A 15,726-nucleotide genomic window follows, 5' to 3' on the forward strand; every position below is an offset into this window, starting at 1 on the left:
CCCATTTACATGACCATTTTGACTATGGTCATTAAACGAATCATTGGGATCCTTAAGCATATCTAGCTTCCCCAGTTGACATTGCTTGTCAGAAACTGGCTAGGAAAGTTGCAAATCGTGACCACTGAACACTACCACCAGTTGTATATGTGAGCCTGTTGCCCGGTGCCTAAATTTCAACCACATGACTTTGTGGATGATATACTGGTTGTAATTTGAGGAGGGCCTTAAATCATTTTTTTTCTGAAGCTGTTATGATTTTGAACCAATGGTCATAAGTTGAGGACTACTTTTATGTCTCTTTTTTTTTTTTTTTTTGCAAAATTGACTATTTCACAAGGCCCAGAGTCCACTTCTCTCACAAGATGAGTAGCTATATAAATTTGTTTAATAAATGAACCCAGAAATCTGTTTTTAGAATACTGCAGTGGGTAAAGTAATTTTAATTCTCGAGCAACACCTAAGAAGCTGCTATCAGCAGGATTTATTTATTTATTTATTTATTTTGTATGATTTGACATACTACCCAGAGTTGCAGTGGCATTTTAAAGGATTATGTGATGCAGACATTTTATTTGCTGGATGGTATATGCTCTCTTCCCTCCCAGGAGTTGAGATCAGCCTTTGTGCATCCCTCATCCCTTTTTCCCCTACAGCAACAATTTTGTGAGCTCTGTTGTGTGCTGCAACAAAAAGAGAGAGAGATTGGGCCAAGTCACCCGCTGAGTTTCTTCAAAGGAGGGTAAAACTTAAGCCTGGGTCTTTGCAATTCTTCCCAGCATCTTAAACACTCACCCGCTGGCTGTCCCTAAAATTAAGAGGGGCTCAAAGGTACAAGGACAGGAAACTCGGATAAAGCCCAATCTAAAATATGAACAGATCGAGCTCCTGGGGGAGATTATTTTGCCTTTCCAAAAACTTTGCTGCATCTCATTTTTCTTCAAATTCACTTTTCCCGAAAGCTATTTAAAATTCAAAGAATCTCCACTTGTCTACATAAGTTGAGAGTTCTGCCTAGGACGCATAGTCCTCATTGGAACTACATCTACATGGAGGGGAGTAAGCCATGGAATACCCCAAGGTTCTGTTTTGGGCCCAATACTCTTCAATATCTTCATAAACCATCTAGCTGAGGGAATAAAGAGGGCTAACTCATCAAATTTGCAAACGACACTTAAGCTGGCAGGGATAGCCAACACCCCAGAAGACAAACTCAGGATCCAAAAAGTTCTTGACAGCCTTGAACAATGGGCCCTATTTAACAAAATGAAATTCACCATTGATAAAAGTAAGGTTTTACACCCTAGGCAAGAAAAACCAACTCTATAGATACAGGCTAGGTGAAACTTGGCTTAATTCCAGTAATTGTGAGAGAGATCTTGGGAGTCCCAGTGGACAATCACTTAAATCTGAGCCAACAGTGTGCAGCTGCAGCAGCCAAAAGAAAAAGCCAATGCAGTCCTAGACTGCATTTCAGACAAATGTGTGTCCAGTCTCTTCTTAAAAACTTCCAGTGTTGGAGCATTTACCGCTTCTGGAGGCAGGTTGTTCCCCTAATTAATCGTTCTAACTGTCAGGAAATTTCTCCTTATTTCTAGGTTGCTTCCCTCTTTGGTTAGTTTCCATCTGTTGCTTCTTGTCCTGCCTTCAGGTGCTTTGGAGAATAGCTTGAATCCTCTTCTTTGGGGCAGCCCCTGAGATATTGGAACACTGCTATCATGTCACCCCTCGTCCTTCTCTTCATCAAACTAAACATACCCGATTCCTGCAATTATTCTTCATATGGTTTAGCCTCCAGAGCTCTTCTCTGTACTCTTTCTAGAGTCTCAACATCTTTTTTTACATCGTGGTGACCAAAACTGGATGCAGTATTCCAAGTGTGGCCTTACCAAGGCATCGTAAAGTGGTATTAACACTTCATGTAATCTTGATTCTATCCCTCTGTTAATGCAGCCTAGCACTGTGGCTGGTTGTTGTTTGTTGCACTGGCCAGAGTTGGTGGGTTGTTCTTTCTTTTTCTTCCCAGCAAACTTCTGCCCAATTGTCCCTTGAAATCCAATTACCGTATTTTCCGGCGTATAAGATGACTGGGCGTATAAGACGACCCCCTACATTTCCTGTTAAATTATAGGGTTTGGGCTATACTTGCCATATAAGACTACCCCTCTTCCAACGCACACCAAATAAAAATTAAAAAACATCAGATTTGATTTTAATATGGTAATTTTAATTCAAATGCTTATGACATGCAGGTACTTAGTAGAAAAACTGTCACTTATAAACATAAGGCTGTTTGTCATCAAACATGTAAACATAAAACAGTGCAAGTGGATTAAACTTTTCCTAATTCACCCTAAAGCTTTCCCTGCGCAGACCAAATGGGAGATCTACTCCAGGTTTTCCAGCCAGCCCGCCCAGTTCCTGAGTCAAATGTGTCCTTAGAGCTAAGCAGCTGCTCTGGCTGCTGCATTCCCCACCTGCCTTTCAAGTTGGGTAGACTGCAGCTGCTTTTCAACTTTAGAAGGAAAGACGCCCAGACCCCAGCCTGTAAAAAATCACAGACTGCAGCTTCTTCTCCAATTGATCCCGCTTTCCCTACGCAGACCAAATGGGAGATCCACTCCAGGTTTTCCAGCCAGCCCTGTCCCTAAGGTTTCAGCACCCAGCGTATAAGACGACCCCTGACTTTTGAGAAGATTTTCATGGGTTAAAAAGTCGTCTTATACGCCAGAAAATACGGTAGCGAAGTGTAATCCACTTGCATCTGTTTGGGAAAATTAGTCAGCTGGTTAGCTCAGGACCCCTTTTGGCAGAGCCCCAAGCTGGATTGAGGAAGTATCCGCCAACACTTCACAAGCACTTTCAACACCTGGCAGACAAGTATTCCAACTACCTTTCAATAATGCTGTCTCTTGGCACTTGTTAATAAATTTAAGGGCAGCACTCAGTGCCATCCCTCAGGAAGCTTTGGGACAAAACTGGGAGCTTCGTACATAAACCGCTATCATCTTCTCCTTTTGTTGTGGGTCTGGTAGAAGTTGTGCCCCTGTTTGAGGACACAGAGGGGAGTTTACTGAATGGCAAATGGTAGAAACCTTTCCTGCATATTTAGAAAAAATAGTATAATTCCAAAGCAGCTAAAGGCAGAGCAGGAAGCAGTGGACAGAAACTAACCAATGCAGCCTAGCACTGTGTTGGCTTTTTTGGCAGCTGCAGCACACTGCTGGCTCATATTTAAGGGATTGCCCACTAGGACTCCGAGATCCCTCTCACAGTTACTACTATTGAGCAAGGTACCACCTGTCCTATATCTGTACATTTGGTTTTTCTTGCCTAAATGTAGAACCTTATTTTTTTTCACCATTGAATTTCATTTTGTTAGATAGCGCCCAGCGTTCAAGTCTGTCCAGATCCTCCCTGTATCTTAAGCCTGTCTTCTGGAGTGTTGGCTATTCCTGCCAGATGTTCTGATAGAATTCTTGAATTGTAATGCTACCTTTGTGTGGGCTTGCCTTTCCAGGAATATGATGATGGTTATGGCACTTCGTATGATGAACAGAGCTACGATTCCTATGATAACAGCTATAGTACTTCGGCACAAAGGTAAGGGAATAATTGCCTCTCACGGGCTTAGCTGGAATCACCATCTTTGAACAGGGTTGGAAGCTTCAGCTGTTGGTGGCTGGGTTGAAGGATAGTTTGGTGGACAGCGATTAATATTTATATGTTATTTATATGTGTTGGGTGTACATACAGTGTATATAGCTTGTTTAAGTGTGTGTTGTTTTATGTGTACACTTTTGAGAGCAGGCAACACAGTTTCATTTTTAATGTGTGCCAGTGTGCCCACAGTAAAAAATGATAATAAAGGTTTATCTATCTATCTCTATCATCCATCCATCCATCTATATCTATCTATCTATCCATCTATCTATCCATCTATCTACTTACCTATCTACCTACTTATCTATCTATCTCTATCATCCATCTCTATCTATCTATCTATCTATCTATCTATCTATCTATCTATCTATCTATCTACCTATCTACCTACCTATATCATCCATCCATCTATATCTATCTATCTGTGTATCTATCTATCCATCTATCTACTTACCTATCTACCTACTTATCTATCTCTCTATCACCCATCTATATCTATCTATCTATCTATCTATCTACCTACCTATATCATCCATCCATCTATATCTATCTATCTGTGTATCTATCTATCAATCAATCCATCTGTCTACTTACCTATCTACCTACTTATCTATCTATCTCTATCATCCATCTATATCTATCTATCTATCTATCTATCTATATCTATCTATCTATCTATCTATCTATCTATCTATCTATCTATCTATCTATCTATCTATCTATCTATCTATCTATCTAAGATCTCCAAGGTCCTATGGGAATCATCCAGGTAACACTGGTTTATTACTCCGTCTGCCTACCTACCTACCTTTCTTCTATTGAAGATATCAGAGAGTTAATGGAGTTTTGGGGTAGGGAAAAAACAGGGATTCCCTCCAAAGCATTTGGGGAGAGTTCACGAAATCCTGCCTAACCAGAGGGTCTCCTTTCCCCGTTCATCATGCCAGCTCTTAAATTGTAGAAATGAAGGACAGGTTCATGTTGGAGTAAAATAGTGTGCAGGTATCTGGGTATATAGATTGATGGCTTTATGCCCTCAGAAAGTCCAATTATGTTGTCCTACACAGCCTGTGGACTTAGGAGAGGCTCTGCGTTCTCGCTGCAGTGTAGCCTGTTAGCAACATGAGCTTTCTTGCAGTAACATGGATATTCACGGTTGACCTCATCTCTTTGTGGCGCTGACTCACACCATGGATGTCTTAACTAGGACCCCACCTAGCATTTCTCTTCTAATGATCCAACATTTTACTTCTGTATTTTTAAATTTTGTCCCTGCCTCTTGTTTTTATTTCACGTTTACCTTATTCTCCTTCTACTTCTTTGGTTTCATTTTGGGATGATGTTATGACCACGGTAAACCGTTTCCGGGTTTTTCTGTAATGAGAAATGGTACAGAAATAGCATACTTTTACGAATAATCAGATAGTGTTGCATTCTTTCAAAAGGCCCCAGTCAATTAGATGTTAAGTTTTATTTATTGCTATCTTGCATATATATTTTTTGCGCTAGGAAGGTAGGTCTATATACGCCTGTGCACTGAAGCAGTCGGCAACAGTATTTCAGGTGCTGTAAGCTTTTAAATGCCATTGGAGGAATTTCTTTAAAATGCTGAGCTGAAATGTAATTGTGAAGACTTAAAATGATTTAAAGGATTATCTTACAAACGGGAAGCCAATTTCAGCAGCCACTGCCTAACTATTCTTCTTGTTCTTTTGAAGGGAATTCAATGCATTGTAATTCACAGATATTGTAGCAAGATAGAGAGATGGCTGGATAGATGGAATTATTTGTTTAGAGGAATTACTTTTGACAACTGACTGCAGGTATATAAGATCCATTCGGGTTTTTGCCTGGCTTCATTCACTCAGCTCCATTGACTATAGAGCAGGGGTGTCAAACTCAATTTCATTGAGGGCCGCATCAGCATTACGGTTGCCCTCAGGGGGCCGGGTGGGTGTGGCCTGGGTGGGCATGGCCTACTGGGTGGGCGTGGCTAGAGTGCGTATGGCCTACTGGGTGGGCGTGGCCAGCTCTACATTGTTCACATCAAGGGTGCCTATGGGGGCCTGGGCAGGAGTGGGACAGATCTGAGGGTCTCTGGCAGAAGGAGGGTCTGTGGGCCAGGGCCAAGGCAGTGGGGACCGTTCCCTCACTGTTTCCAGGATGGCTTCGCGGGCCACATGAAACCACTTCGTGGGCCGGATCCAGCCCCCGGGCCTTGTGTTTGACATGTCTACTATAGAGAAATATGACATGGGCAATAATGTTCAGAGGAAATTAACTTCAATTTGTGTAACTTTAATTGAGACAAGCCAATGCAGAGTCCGTCTAGGACATGGGTGTCAAACTGCTGGCCCATGGGCCAGATGAGTCACGAGAAAGCCTCACTCACCCCAGTTCCGGAAAGTGGGGGAAATTGTGACACGTCACGACACCCCCGCTCTAGAAAGCCCACAATAACTGAATTCCAAAAAACAGTGTTGTAGATGTTGAAGACTGTAAAAAAGATGTTGAGACTCTAGAAAGAGTACAGAGAAGAGCAACAAAGATGATTAGGGGACTGGAGGCTAAAACATATAAGGAACGGTTGCTGGAATTGGGTATGTCCGGTTTAATGATAAGAAGGGCGAGGGGTGACATGATAGCAGTGTTCCAATATCTCAGGGGCTGCCCCAAATAAGAGGGAGTCAAGCTATTCTCCAAAGTGCCTGAAGGCAGGACAAGAAGCAATGGATGGAAACTGGTCGAGGAGAGAAGCAACCTAGAACTAAGGAGAAACTTCCTGACAGCTAGAACAATTAACCAGTGGAACAACCTGCCTCCAGAAGCGGTGAATGCTCAAACACTGGAAGTTTTTAAGAAGACACTGGACAGCCATTTGTCTGAAATGGTATAGGGTTTCCTGCCTGAGCAGGGGGTTGGACTAGATGACCTCCAAGGCCCCTTCCATCATCATCATCATCATTATTATTATTAGCTCTGAACTTTGTTGTTTTGGGAGAATCTATTCAATACTCAGAATATATTTTGATCCCCCAAATTAAAGACGTAAAACGGCTGGATATTTGTAAGTGAGATTAGTTAAGGTAAAGGTTCCCCTGCACATGTGTGCTAATCGTTTCTGACTCTAGTGGCCGGTGCTCATCTCCGTTTCAAAGCCGAAGAGCCAGCGCTTGTCCGAGGACGTCTCCGTGGTCATGTGGCCGGCATGACTAGACGCCAAAGGTGCACGGAACGCTGTTACCTTCCCACCGTAGTGGTCCCTATTTTTCTACTTGCAGTTTTACGTGCTTTTGAACTGCTAGGTTGGCAGAAGCTGGGACGAGTAACAGGCACTCACTCTGTTATGCGGCACTCGGGATTCAACCCGCCAAACTGCCGACCTTCTGATCGACAGGCTCAGCATCCTAACCCACTAAGCCACCGCATCCCTTTGAGATTAGTTAGGAGGATTTAAAACCAGGGGTGTCAAACTGCCAGCCCACCCCATTGCCAACAATGGGAAAACTGTCCCGATACGTTGTGCGACGTCACGTGGCGTCGCGAGTTTGACATGTCTGCTTTAAATCATCATTTCTTGAATGCCACCCTTTGTAACTTGCTGAGTTTTTATTCTTTAAAGTAACTGGCTGGCTGATCTTTGCACCGCTTCCATGTAACTCCCTATGTCAATCTTTGTGCTACAAATGATGTTAGACAGCATTGTGGAACTCCTTTATAAGTCTTCTTGAACTACGTTCCACTAATCTTAGTGTCAAAGCCAAAAGAATTTGTTGCCTGACTGGTCCAGAACAATTCCATTGTAAATTCCTTCTGAACAGAAACAAATGGGAAATCGGAATTTGTAATGAGCGTAGTCCACAAACTGTTTTAAATGCATTTTGTAAAGACAAAACTGTCGTAGTACTGTATGTGTAATCTGCTGTGCACAAAACACTTGCTGTGCACAAAATTAGGCCACTGGGCTGTGCCAGCCTTGTGGGTTTTTGCCGTCTCCCACACAAGTGTTTGCAGAGGCAATAATAGGGGCAAATGCAAACCATTGCTGATAAATCTGTTGCTGATGTCAGCCCACTATTTAAATGTTCTCTAGCATACATAAGATTTATCACAGAGGAATTATGGAATAATGGTAGAGTATGGAAACGGAGTCCAACAGGGAGATGTACTACATCATTTGGATTTAGCGCTACCATCTGCTTAATAGCGCTCAGATCACTACCAAGATACTTACGATCAGCCATTCATGGCAGTGACAGATGCTGCAAGAGAGTTAACATGGCATAGAATGAAGTTTGTTACTAAAACTCAGAAGATGTGACCAGCTTTCAGAAAAAAAGAAGGAATTTGTTTCCCACCCGGTGTAAAAGGAAGGATTGCTTTTATCCTGATTTCTGAAGTGTCTCTTATAAGATATTAAACATAGATTTTTGGAATTATCAAGAAATAAGCCATTTCAGCATAAGGTTGTGGAGAGGAGGAAGGAAGGGGAGGGGAGAAGAGGAGAGGAGAGAAGGGAGGAGAGGAGAAAAATTTAAATTGATCCTCAAGGATCCTTGGATGAGCTTTGGATGTTTTTTTTGACAGATGTTTCATTATCCAACAACTATGATTGTGTATCATCTGACCCATCCACTGCGATAATCAAGTTCACAGATGATACAACTGTGGTGGGTCTTATTACAGGTGGGGATGAGACAGCATATAGGGCGGAGGTACAAAAACTATCCATATGGTGTAGTAACAACAACTTGCACCTAAACATCAGCAAGACGAAAGAGATGGTGTTAGACTTCCGGAGAAAAAAGGAGGAACCTGCCCCACTTTACATCGGGGAGGACTGTGTAGAGAGAGTTTCCTCCTTTAAATTTCTGGGAGTCTACCTCTGTGAAGATCTGACCTGGAAAGTTAATACAACCCAAGTGGCTAGAAAGGCCCAACAGAGGCTTCACTTTCTCAGGGTCTTGCGGAAGAACAGGGTAGAACAACGGCTAATGACCCTCTTTTACCGGTCTACTATAGAGAGCGTCCTCTCGTATGGTATTGTGGTTTGGTATGCTGGTCTGACAGCCGCGGATAGGAAAGTATTACAGAGGGTAGTGAGCACAACACAAGACATTGTGGGCTGTTCCCTGACACCACTGGATGACCTCGCCAGGGCCCGTTGCCTTGGAAGAGTGAGGAAGATTCTCAGGGATGACTCACACCCTGGACGGTATCTCTTTACTCTCCTACCATCCGGTAGGAGATATAGGAATATAGCCAGCTGTACCAACAGGCTGAAAAACAGCTTTTATCCGTGGGCTGTTAGGCTTTTAAATGGGACATAATCTTATGCAGAATTGACTTGGGAGGCCGGTGTGTGGTGTAGTTGGTTCACATGGTGTGGTAGGATGGAGGGTTTGTTGTCACTGTGTGTTGGGGGGAGAGAGCACGGGGGGAGGCTCAGCTAATCTCAATGTACACATGTTGTACTTTGACAATAAAGGTTTATTTAGGTAGTAACATCACCAGTGCTACAAAGGAAGCGGGGTTGCTTTTCTATTTATATACAAGCGGCTTGCCCTGTCAATGCTGGTGGGAGTTTTGTGGTTCAACAACACTTGATTCAACAACACTGTCAGGGCAAGTCACTTGTATATATAAACAGAGAGCAAACGCCACTCCCTTCTAGCACTGATGACAGTAACTAGTTAGGTAGTTAGGTGTGTCTTGAAAAAAACAGAATGAAAGAGCACGAAGGACCCCACAGTTCAACCCTGAGCTACAAATATTCTCTTCTATCAATTCCTCAAGGAATTTTGAGAATGCTTCCACAGTAGCACACTTACTAATGATGGATAGGTGTGCTACCACATCTCTGAATGAAGCTGCTGGCTAATTCATGGAGTTTAGGGGGTCAGTTAGATCCGGTTTGGCTGTGAATCAAAATTAAAAAAGAAAGGGACCTAAAGTAAGACTTCTGAACTTTACATGCAAGACTGGACATGGCCATCAGAATGCACGAAGTTATCGTTAAAATCTCAAGGGTTTTCTACTCATTAGTTCTCATCATTAGTTCTTTTATCTTGCTTTATTTTCTTCACCATTTCTTTTTTCCCCCCGTTGTTACAGCTGTCTGCCCCTCTTCCTCCCAAAATTGAGTGGCTTGTATGAATTTGTGGCAGGAGGGCATTGACTGGAAGGCTGAAAGTCTGTCGGATGTTCTCACGCCACAGTTGAGGACTGAATTTAATGAACTTGAGTCCAATAAGAAAGAAAACAGCAACCCTCAAAAGTGTATTGCCGGGAAATTCTTTTGGCTTGTGAAAGCTGTGGCGCCTCTCTCAGAGGTTGAGAGCACCCAAGCTGTGCTTGTGATGCTCTGCAGTTATCCATCACAGGGCAAATGATGCTGCGTCGTTGCACAGGCACGTGGCAACATTCTTCTTGGATTTTTAGAGTGGGTGTAATTGGATAATTCAAGCCTTGAAGGCCCGCATTGCATTTTGAAATGGTAGCATTGAGATTTTAAAAACCTTACTCAGACAGACTTGCTAACGTCGGGCTTCCATTTCTCTTGATTTTTATTTGAGTAGAGTACATTGCCAGTCCTATCCAAATAAATAACATTTTAAACACTTATCACGTATGCAGAGCTACTCAGCGGTATCGCTGCTGGTTAATGCAGCCTTTTCTCTCTATTGATGTATTCTAAATTTACAAGTTAGGAGTAGCCTTCCAACGCAACACAAAATAAAATAGAAATCTTAACAACTCATTACTTGCAATCATTTTTCCCCCAATACAGCCTTTGTAAATTGAATACTATTCGGGGGTTCTTTTGCTAAGGAGAAGATTTGAGTGGTTAAATGTGAGGCATAGTATGTAACTTCTTTCTCAGATTTGTGAGTCAGATGTTGCTGATGGTCAACAGATTGGATGAGGAATGTTGGGATGGTCCTAAGCTCAAATGTGTCATGTCCAAGTCCAGATCTTTATATGTGTTTGTGTCTGTGAATAATGTGTGTGTGTGTGTGTGTGTGTACACACAGAGAGAGAGAGAGAGAGAGAGAGAGAGAGAGAGAGAGAGAAAGAGAGAGAGAGAGAGAGAGAGAATATAGTATTTATATCTTGATAAAGCCTTAGTAAGATGGCTAGTCTAGATCAGAGAAGGACTAGGAGATGACATGGTACCAGTATTCCTATATTTGAGGGGCTGCCCCAAAGAAGAGGGAGTCAAGCTATTCTCCAAGGCACCTGAAAGCAGGACAAGAAACAGTGGATAGAAACTAATCAAGGAGAGAAGCAACCTAGAACCAAGGAGAAATTTCCTGACAGTGAGAACAATTAACCAGTAGAACGGCTTGTCTTCAGAAATCGTGGATATGTTGGCTTTTTAAGAAGAGACTGGACAGCCGCTTAATCTGGAATGGTGTAGGATCTCCTCCTAATTTATTTGGCCAATTTGAACAAGATGAAAAGATGGTGTGTAGCAGTATTTCTCAAATTTGGTACCTTTAAGGTGGCTGGAGAATTCTGGGAGTTGATGTGAAACACTGGTGTTGGGAATGAGCTAAATCAGGGGTCTTGAGACTTGCCCGTTTTATGACTTGTGGACTTTCAGCTCCCAGAATTCCTCAGCCAGCGTGTCTGGCTGAGGAATTCTGGGAATTGGAAGTCCACAAGTCACAAAAAGGGCCAAGTTCGAAGACCCCCTGAGCTAAATAGAAGGACTGAAAACCAAATGCAGCTCTATACTCATTATTCTTAAAAAGAACCAAAAAAAAAAACCTTTTCCCATTTGAAACATTGCACTACGTAAGTGAAGCTGCTCTGAGCTATAATATATCTGTCTCAAGGATATCCATCACGTTGAGGTCATAAAAATGTATTCCTGTCTGCCGGGGAACAGACGTGAAGACGTCTCTAAAATCTACTGCTCAGAAATACGGGATTGCTTGACTTTCACAAGGAAAAGTAACTAATGGAGGTAAGAGTGAGTTTTAATGAGACATCTGCTTTCTCTCCTTTGAAAGCAGTTCTGTTCCCAAGAAAGCCGTGTTGTGTTAAAAGTGAGATGCTCATTTTTTTTTTTTACTTTTCTCGTCTCCACATGGCAGAGGATGTCCTGTGAACGGGAGTCAAATCTGGAAGGCTTGTTCAGCCTCAATTAGAAATACGTTTGAATTTTAAGCAAGCCACTTTGTTTTTCCTGATCACAGAAGGCTCAGAGAGGGAAGCGTTCCAGGTTTTCGTGTGCTCTTAAGTTGAGGAAGCAAGGAAAAAGCCAAGCTTTGTTCCCAGGAAAGTTGTTTAGTTTCGGACCTGGAAATTTTGTTGCGCCCACAGTCGAAATGGCTTTCTTGGGAGAGGAGTTTTAATTATCCCTGGCTTTTGTGTGCGTTCTGCGTTAAAACCTTCGCGGAGAACGGAAATTTGCTGTGTAAAAGATAAATTTTAAGATTCTAAGCAATGTGGTGATGGAGAAAGATCTGGAAATTTCAGATATAGGTGGTCCTCCTCACAGTTGTTTGTTTAGTGACCATTCAAAATTACAACGGAACCCAGAAAGTGACACACGTTCACACTTAACGACTGTTGCAGCATCCCCAGGGTCACGTGATCAAAATTCGGACACTTGGCGACGGACTCATATTTATGACGGTTGCAGAGTCCTGGGAATCATGTGATCCCCTTTTGCGACTTTCTGACAAGCAAAGTCAATGGGGAAGCCAGTTTCACTTAATAGTCGTGTTCCTAACTTAACTACAGTGGGGTCACTTAACAAGGAAGGCAAGAAATGTCGCAAAATGGGGTAAAACCTCACAACTGTTTTGCTTAGCAACAGAAATGTGGGCTCAGTTGTGGAGCCCATCCCATCTGAAGAGATGGAAGGCAGTGGGGCTAATAAAGCTGCTAATTTATTTTTGTGGGGACATGAAGGAATTTGTGGAGACAGCCCTGATTAACTCTGGGTGCCCCCCCCCCCATGTGCTTGCGGTATTTTAGAAACAACATGGAGGATGAAACAACATGGACGACTTCACTCTGCATTGTAAGGAATAACAGACTAACAAAATGATAGAGTTGGAAGGGACCTTGGAGGTCTTCCACTCCAGCCCTCTGCTCAAGCATTAGACCTTATACCAGGAGTAGGCAACCTTGGCTCTTTTATGACTCGTGAACTTCAACTCCCAGAATTCCTGAGCCAGCTATGCTGGCTCAGGAATTCTGGGAGTTGAAGTCCACGAGTCATAAAAGAGCCAAGGTTGCCTACCCCTGCCTTATACCATTTTGGATGAATGTTTGTCCTGTCCCTTCTTAAAAAACTTCCAATGATGGAGCATCCTCAGCTTCTGGAGGGAAGTCCTTCCACTGATTAATTGTTCTGTCAGGAAATTTCTCCTCAGTTCTGTGTTGCTTCTCTCCTTGATTAGTTTTCATCGATTGCTTCTGGTCCTGCCTTCTGGTGCTTTGGACCCCCTCTTCCTTGTGGCAACCCCTCAGATGTTGGAACGCTGCTGTCATGTCATCCCTAACCCTTCTTTTCATTAAACTAGAGTCATACCCAATCCCTGCAACCAGTTTGTAACTCTTCGGCAGGCAATGAAAATGTTTTACCAATGAGATAACTAAAGACAAGTGTGCCAAGCAGAGTTTTTTTCAAGCTGACAACTTTTAGGTGTGTGGACTTCAACTCCCAGAATTCCCCATCCAGCAAATACGCAGCAGATTTTAGAAAGCAGAAACAGTTTAGACATGGAAGTGCCTGTAAATTAAAAACATGGAGATAGGCTATGTACTTGCTCTAGCCAAATCTGGTCACTCAGACAATGTGTAATCGTTATTGTGGTTTTAATTGCTGTGGTATTAATTCGCCGTCCAGTTGGATTGAGATAGGCGGCTAGAGAAATTGGATAAATAAATTCAAGATGTGTAAAACTCTTGCAGCGTTCCAGCCAGCTCATTAACTCTGCTCCCAACCTAGCCTCTTGTACAACACCCAGGGATTAAGATGATGAGTGGCCTAAAAAAAAACAACCCACGAATCAGTCAATAAAAATAAATACGTTTGGAGGCAACCCCGCTTGGGGTGAAAAAAGCCAAGCAAAAATTAGTACTTTAAAAGGGATCATCTGAAGGCTTATTCTTTGTAAGCCCGAGAGTGTTTTGTATGGCGAGGGCTCTGACATGCTATTCTCAGAGATAAAAGACATTTTAAGATTATGCTACAGCTGGAGATTATCCTGTTTATATTTGTTTTAATTGCTTGGGAGACAACCAAGCAACCATTAGCTGTAGGGGATGAAAGCTGGCTACAAGTGCCAGAGTGGAGTAAAGGATGAAAAAAAAATCAGGATTGATGTTCTTGCTGATGTCAAGCTACCTCACCACAAATAATGCCCAAATGAGCAGAGCACAAAAGCCACGGCCAAAGAAACGGGGGGGGGGGACGCTGCTATTGATTAAATAAAAGGTAAAGGTAAAGGTTCCCCCGCACATGTGTGCTAGTCGTTTCCGACTCTAGGGGCCGGTGCTCATCTCCGTTTCAAAGCCGAAGAGCCAGCGCTTGTCCGAGGACGTCTCCGTGGTCATGTGGCCGGCATGACTAGACGCCAAAGGCGCACGGAACGCTATTACCTTCCCACCGGAGTGGTCCCTATTTTTCTACTTGCATTTTTTTTTACGTGCTTTCGAACTGCTAGATTGGCAGAAGCTGGGACGAGTAACAGGCGCTCACTCTGCTACGCGGCACTCGGCATTCGATCCACCAAACTGCCGACCTTCTGATCGACAAGCTCAGTGTCCTAACCCACTGAGCCACCGCGTTAAATTAAATTAAATGCTGCCCTCCTAATGCCAAACAATAGGGAAGATGCGGAAGGATCTTTTTATTAGAAAAAAAAACGAAGCTGCCTCTTCTGTCATCCTTGGAAATGGCCTCGAGCCGTTAGTAAATAAGGGTAGTCCCCAACGTACGACCACAGTTGAGCCCCAAAATTTCTGTTGCTTAAGCGAGACGCTTGTTAAGTGAGTTTTGGCCCATTTCGCAACCTTTCTTGCCACCGTTGTGAAGTGAGCCACTGCAGTTGTTAAGCTAATAATGTGGTTGCTAAGTGAGTCTTGACTTCCCCCATTGACGCTGCGTGCCAGAAGGTTGCACAAGGGGATCACGTGACCCACGAGACACTGCTGCTGCCGTCATCAATACGAGTTGGTTGCCAAGCGTCTGAATTTTGATCATGTGACCATGGGGATGCCTCATCCGTCATAAGTGTGTGTGTGTGGGGGGGGGGAAACGGTCGTCAGTCGCTTTTTCCAGTGCTGTTGTAACTTCGAACGGTCACTAAACGACCTGTTGAAAGTCGAGGAGCGCCCGTCCTTTTCTGAAAGCGTAACGTTTGCACGAGGAGCATCTTAAGCCTTTTCCCTTCCTTAAGAGAAATATAAGCAGGTTTTCGTTTGTACAGATGTAGGGAGAAGACATTTTACTCGGCCAGGAGAAAGTAGGGTTTCATAATTCATAGCGTTTACACCAAGGGGGCCAGGCTTGCCCAAGCTTTAACCTGATACGGATCTCCACGGCTCTTGATCTAACATGATTAGGCAGGTCTCCTTCCAGCTGACCGGAGCCTTTCAACCTTATAGTGCTATCCATGCAGAAGAGGATTGTGCATTCCAGCTAGTCCACGTAAGTGAACCACGCAGGGGGCCTTTGCTGGCAGAGGTCAAGCAAGTGGAAGACCTGTTGACGCTAAGAGATGGAAGAGCTGATCTGGGGGACTTTGCTCTCCTGGGAGCAAATCCGTGGGGGCTTTAGCGCAGCTTCTCTCGCTCAGTCGATCGATTTGATTTATGATTCTCTAGGACGGGGGTCCCCAACCCCTGGTCCGTGGACCGGTACTGGGCCACGGCCAGTTAGGAACTGGGCCGCGCATCTAGAGGCAATGCGGCGTGTCTGCAGGGATCTGGGCAGGGGCGGGAGAGTGGCAGGGCAGAAGCCGGCTTGCTCGGTGCCAAGGTTCTCCAGCGGCTGCGCTTGCAACATCTGAGCTCAGCGTCCTTTCTCCTCTTGCTTCT

General features: G+C 43.6%; 1 protein-coding gene across 6 annotated transcripts in view; it reads left to right on the forward strand.

Annotated features, from left to right (window-relative positions):
* KHDRBS3 (KH RNA binding domain containing, signal transduction associated 3) overlaps positions 1-15,726 on the forward strand; it is a 123,251-nt gene that overhangs the window by 85,623 nt on the left and 21,902 nt on the right. For all 6 annotated transcript variants that reach the window (XR_014492168.1, XR_014492169.1, XR_014492170.1 and 3 more), the window contains exon 7: positions 3,521-3,603. Coding sequence is in view for 1 of the 6 variants with exons in the window: in XM_083360102.1 (XP_083216228.1) it covers positions 3,521-3,603 (83 nt within the window). In the remaining 5 variants the exon portion in view is untranslated. The remainder of the gene's footprint in view (positions 1-3,520; positions 3,604-15,726) is intronic.

The sequence above is a fragment of the Vipera ursinii genome (genome assembly GCF_947247035.1).
Source record: "Vipera ursinii genome assembly, chromosome: 3".
Taxonomy (NCBI): domain Eukaryota; kingdom Metazoa; phylum Chordata; class Lepidosauria; order Squamata; family Viperidae; genus Vipera; species Vipera ursinii.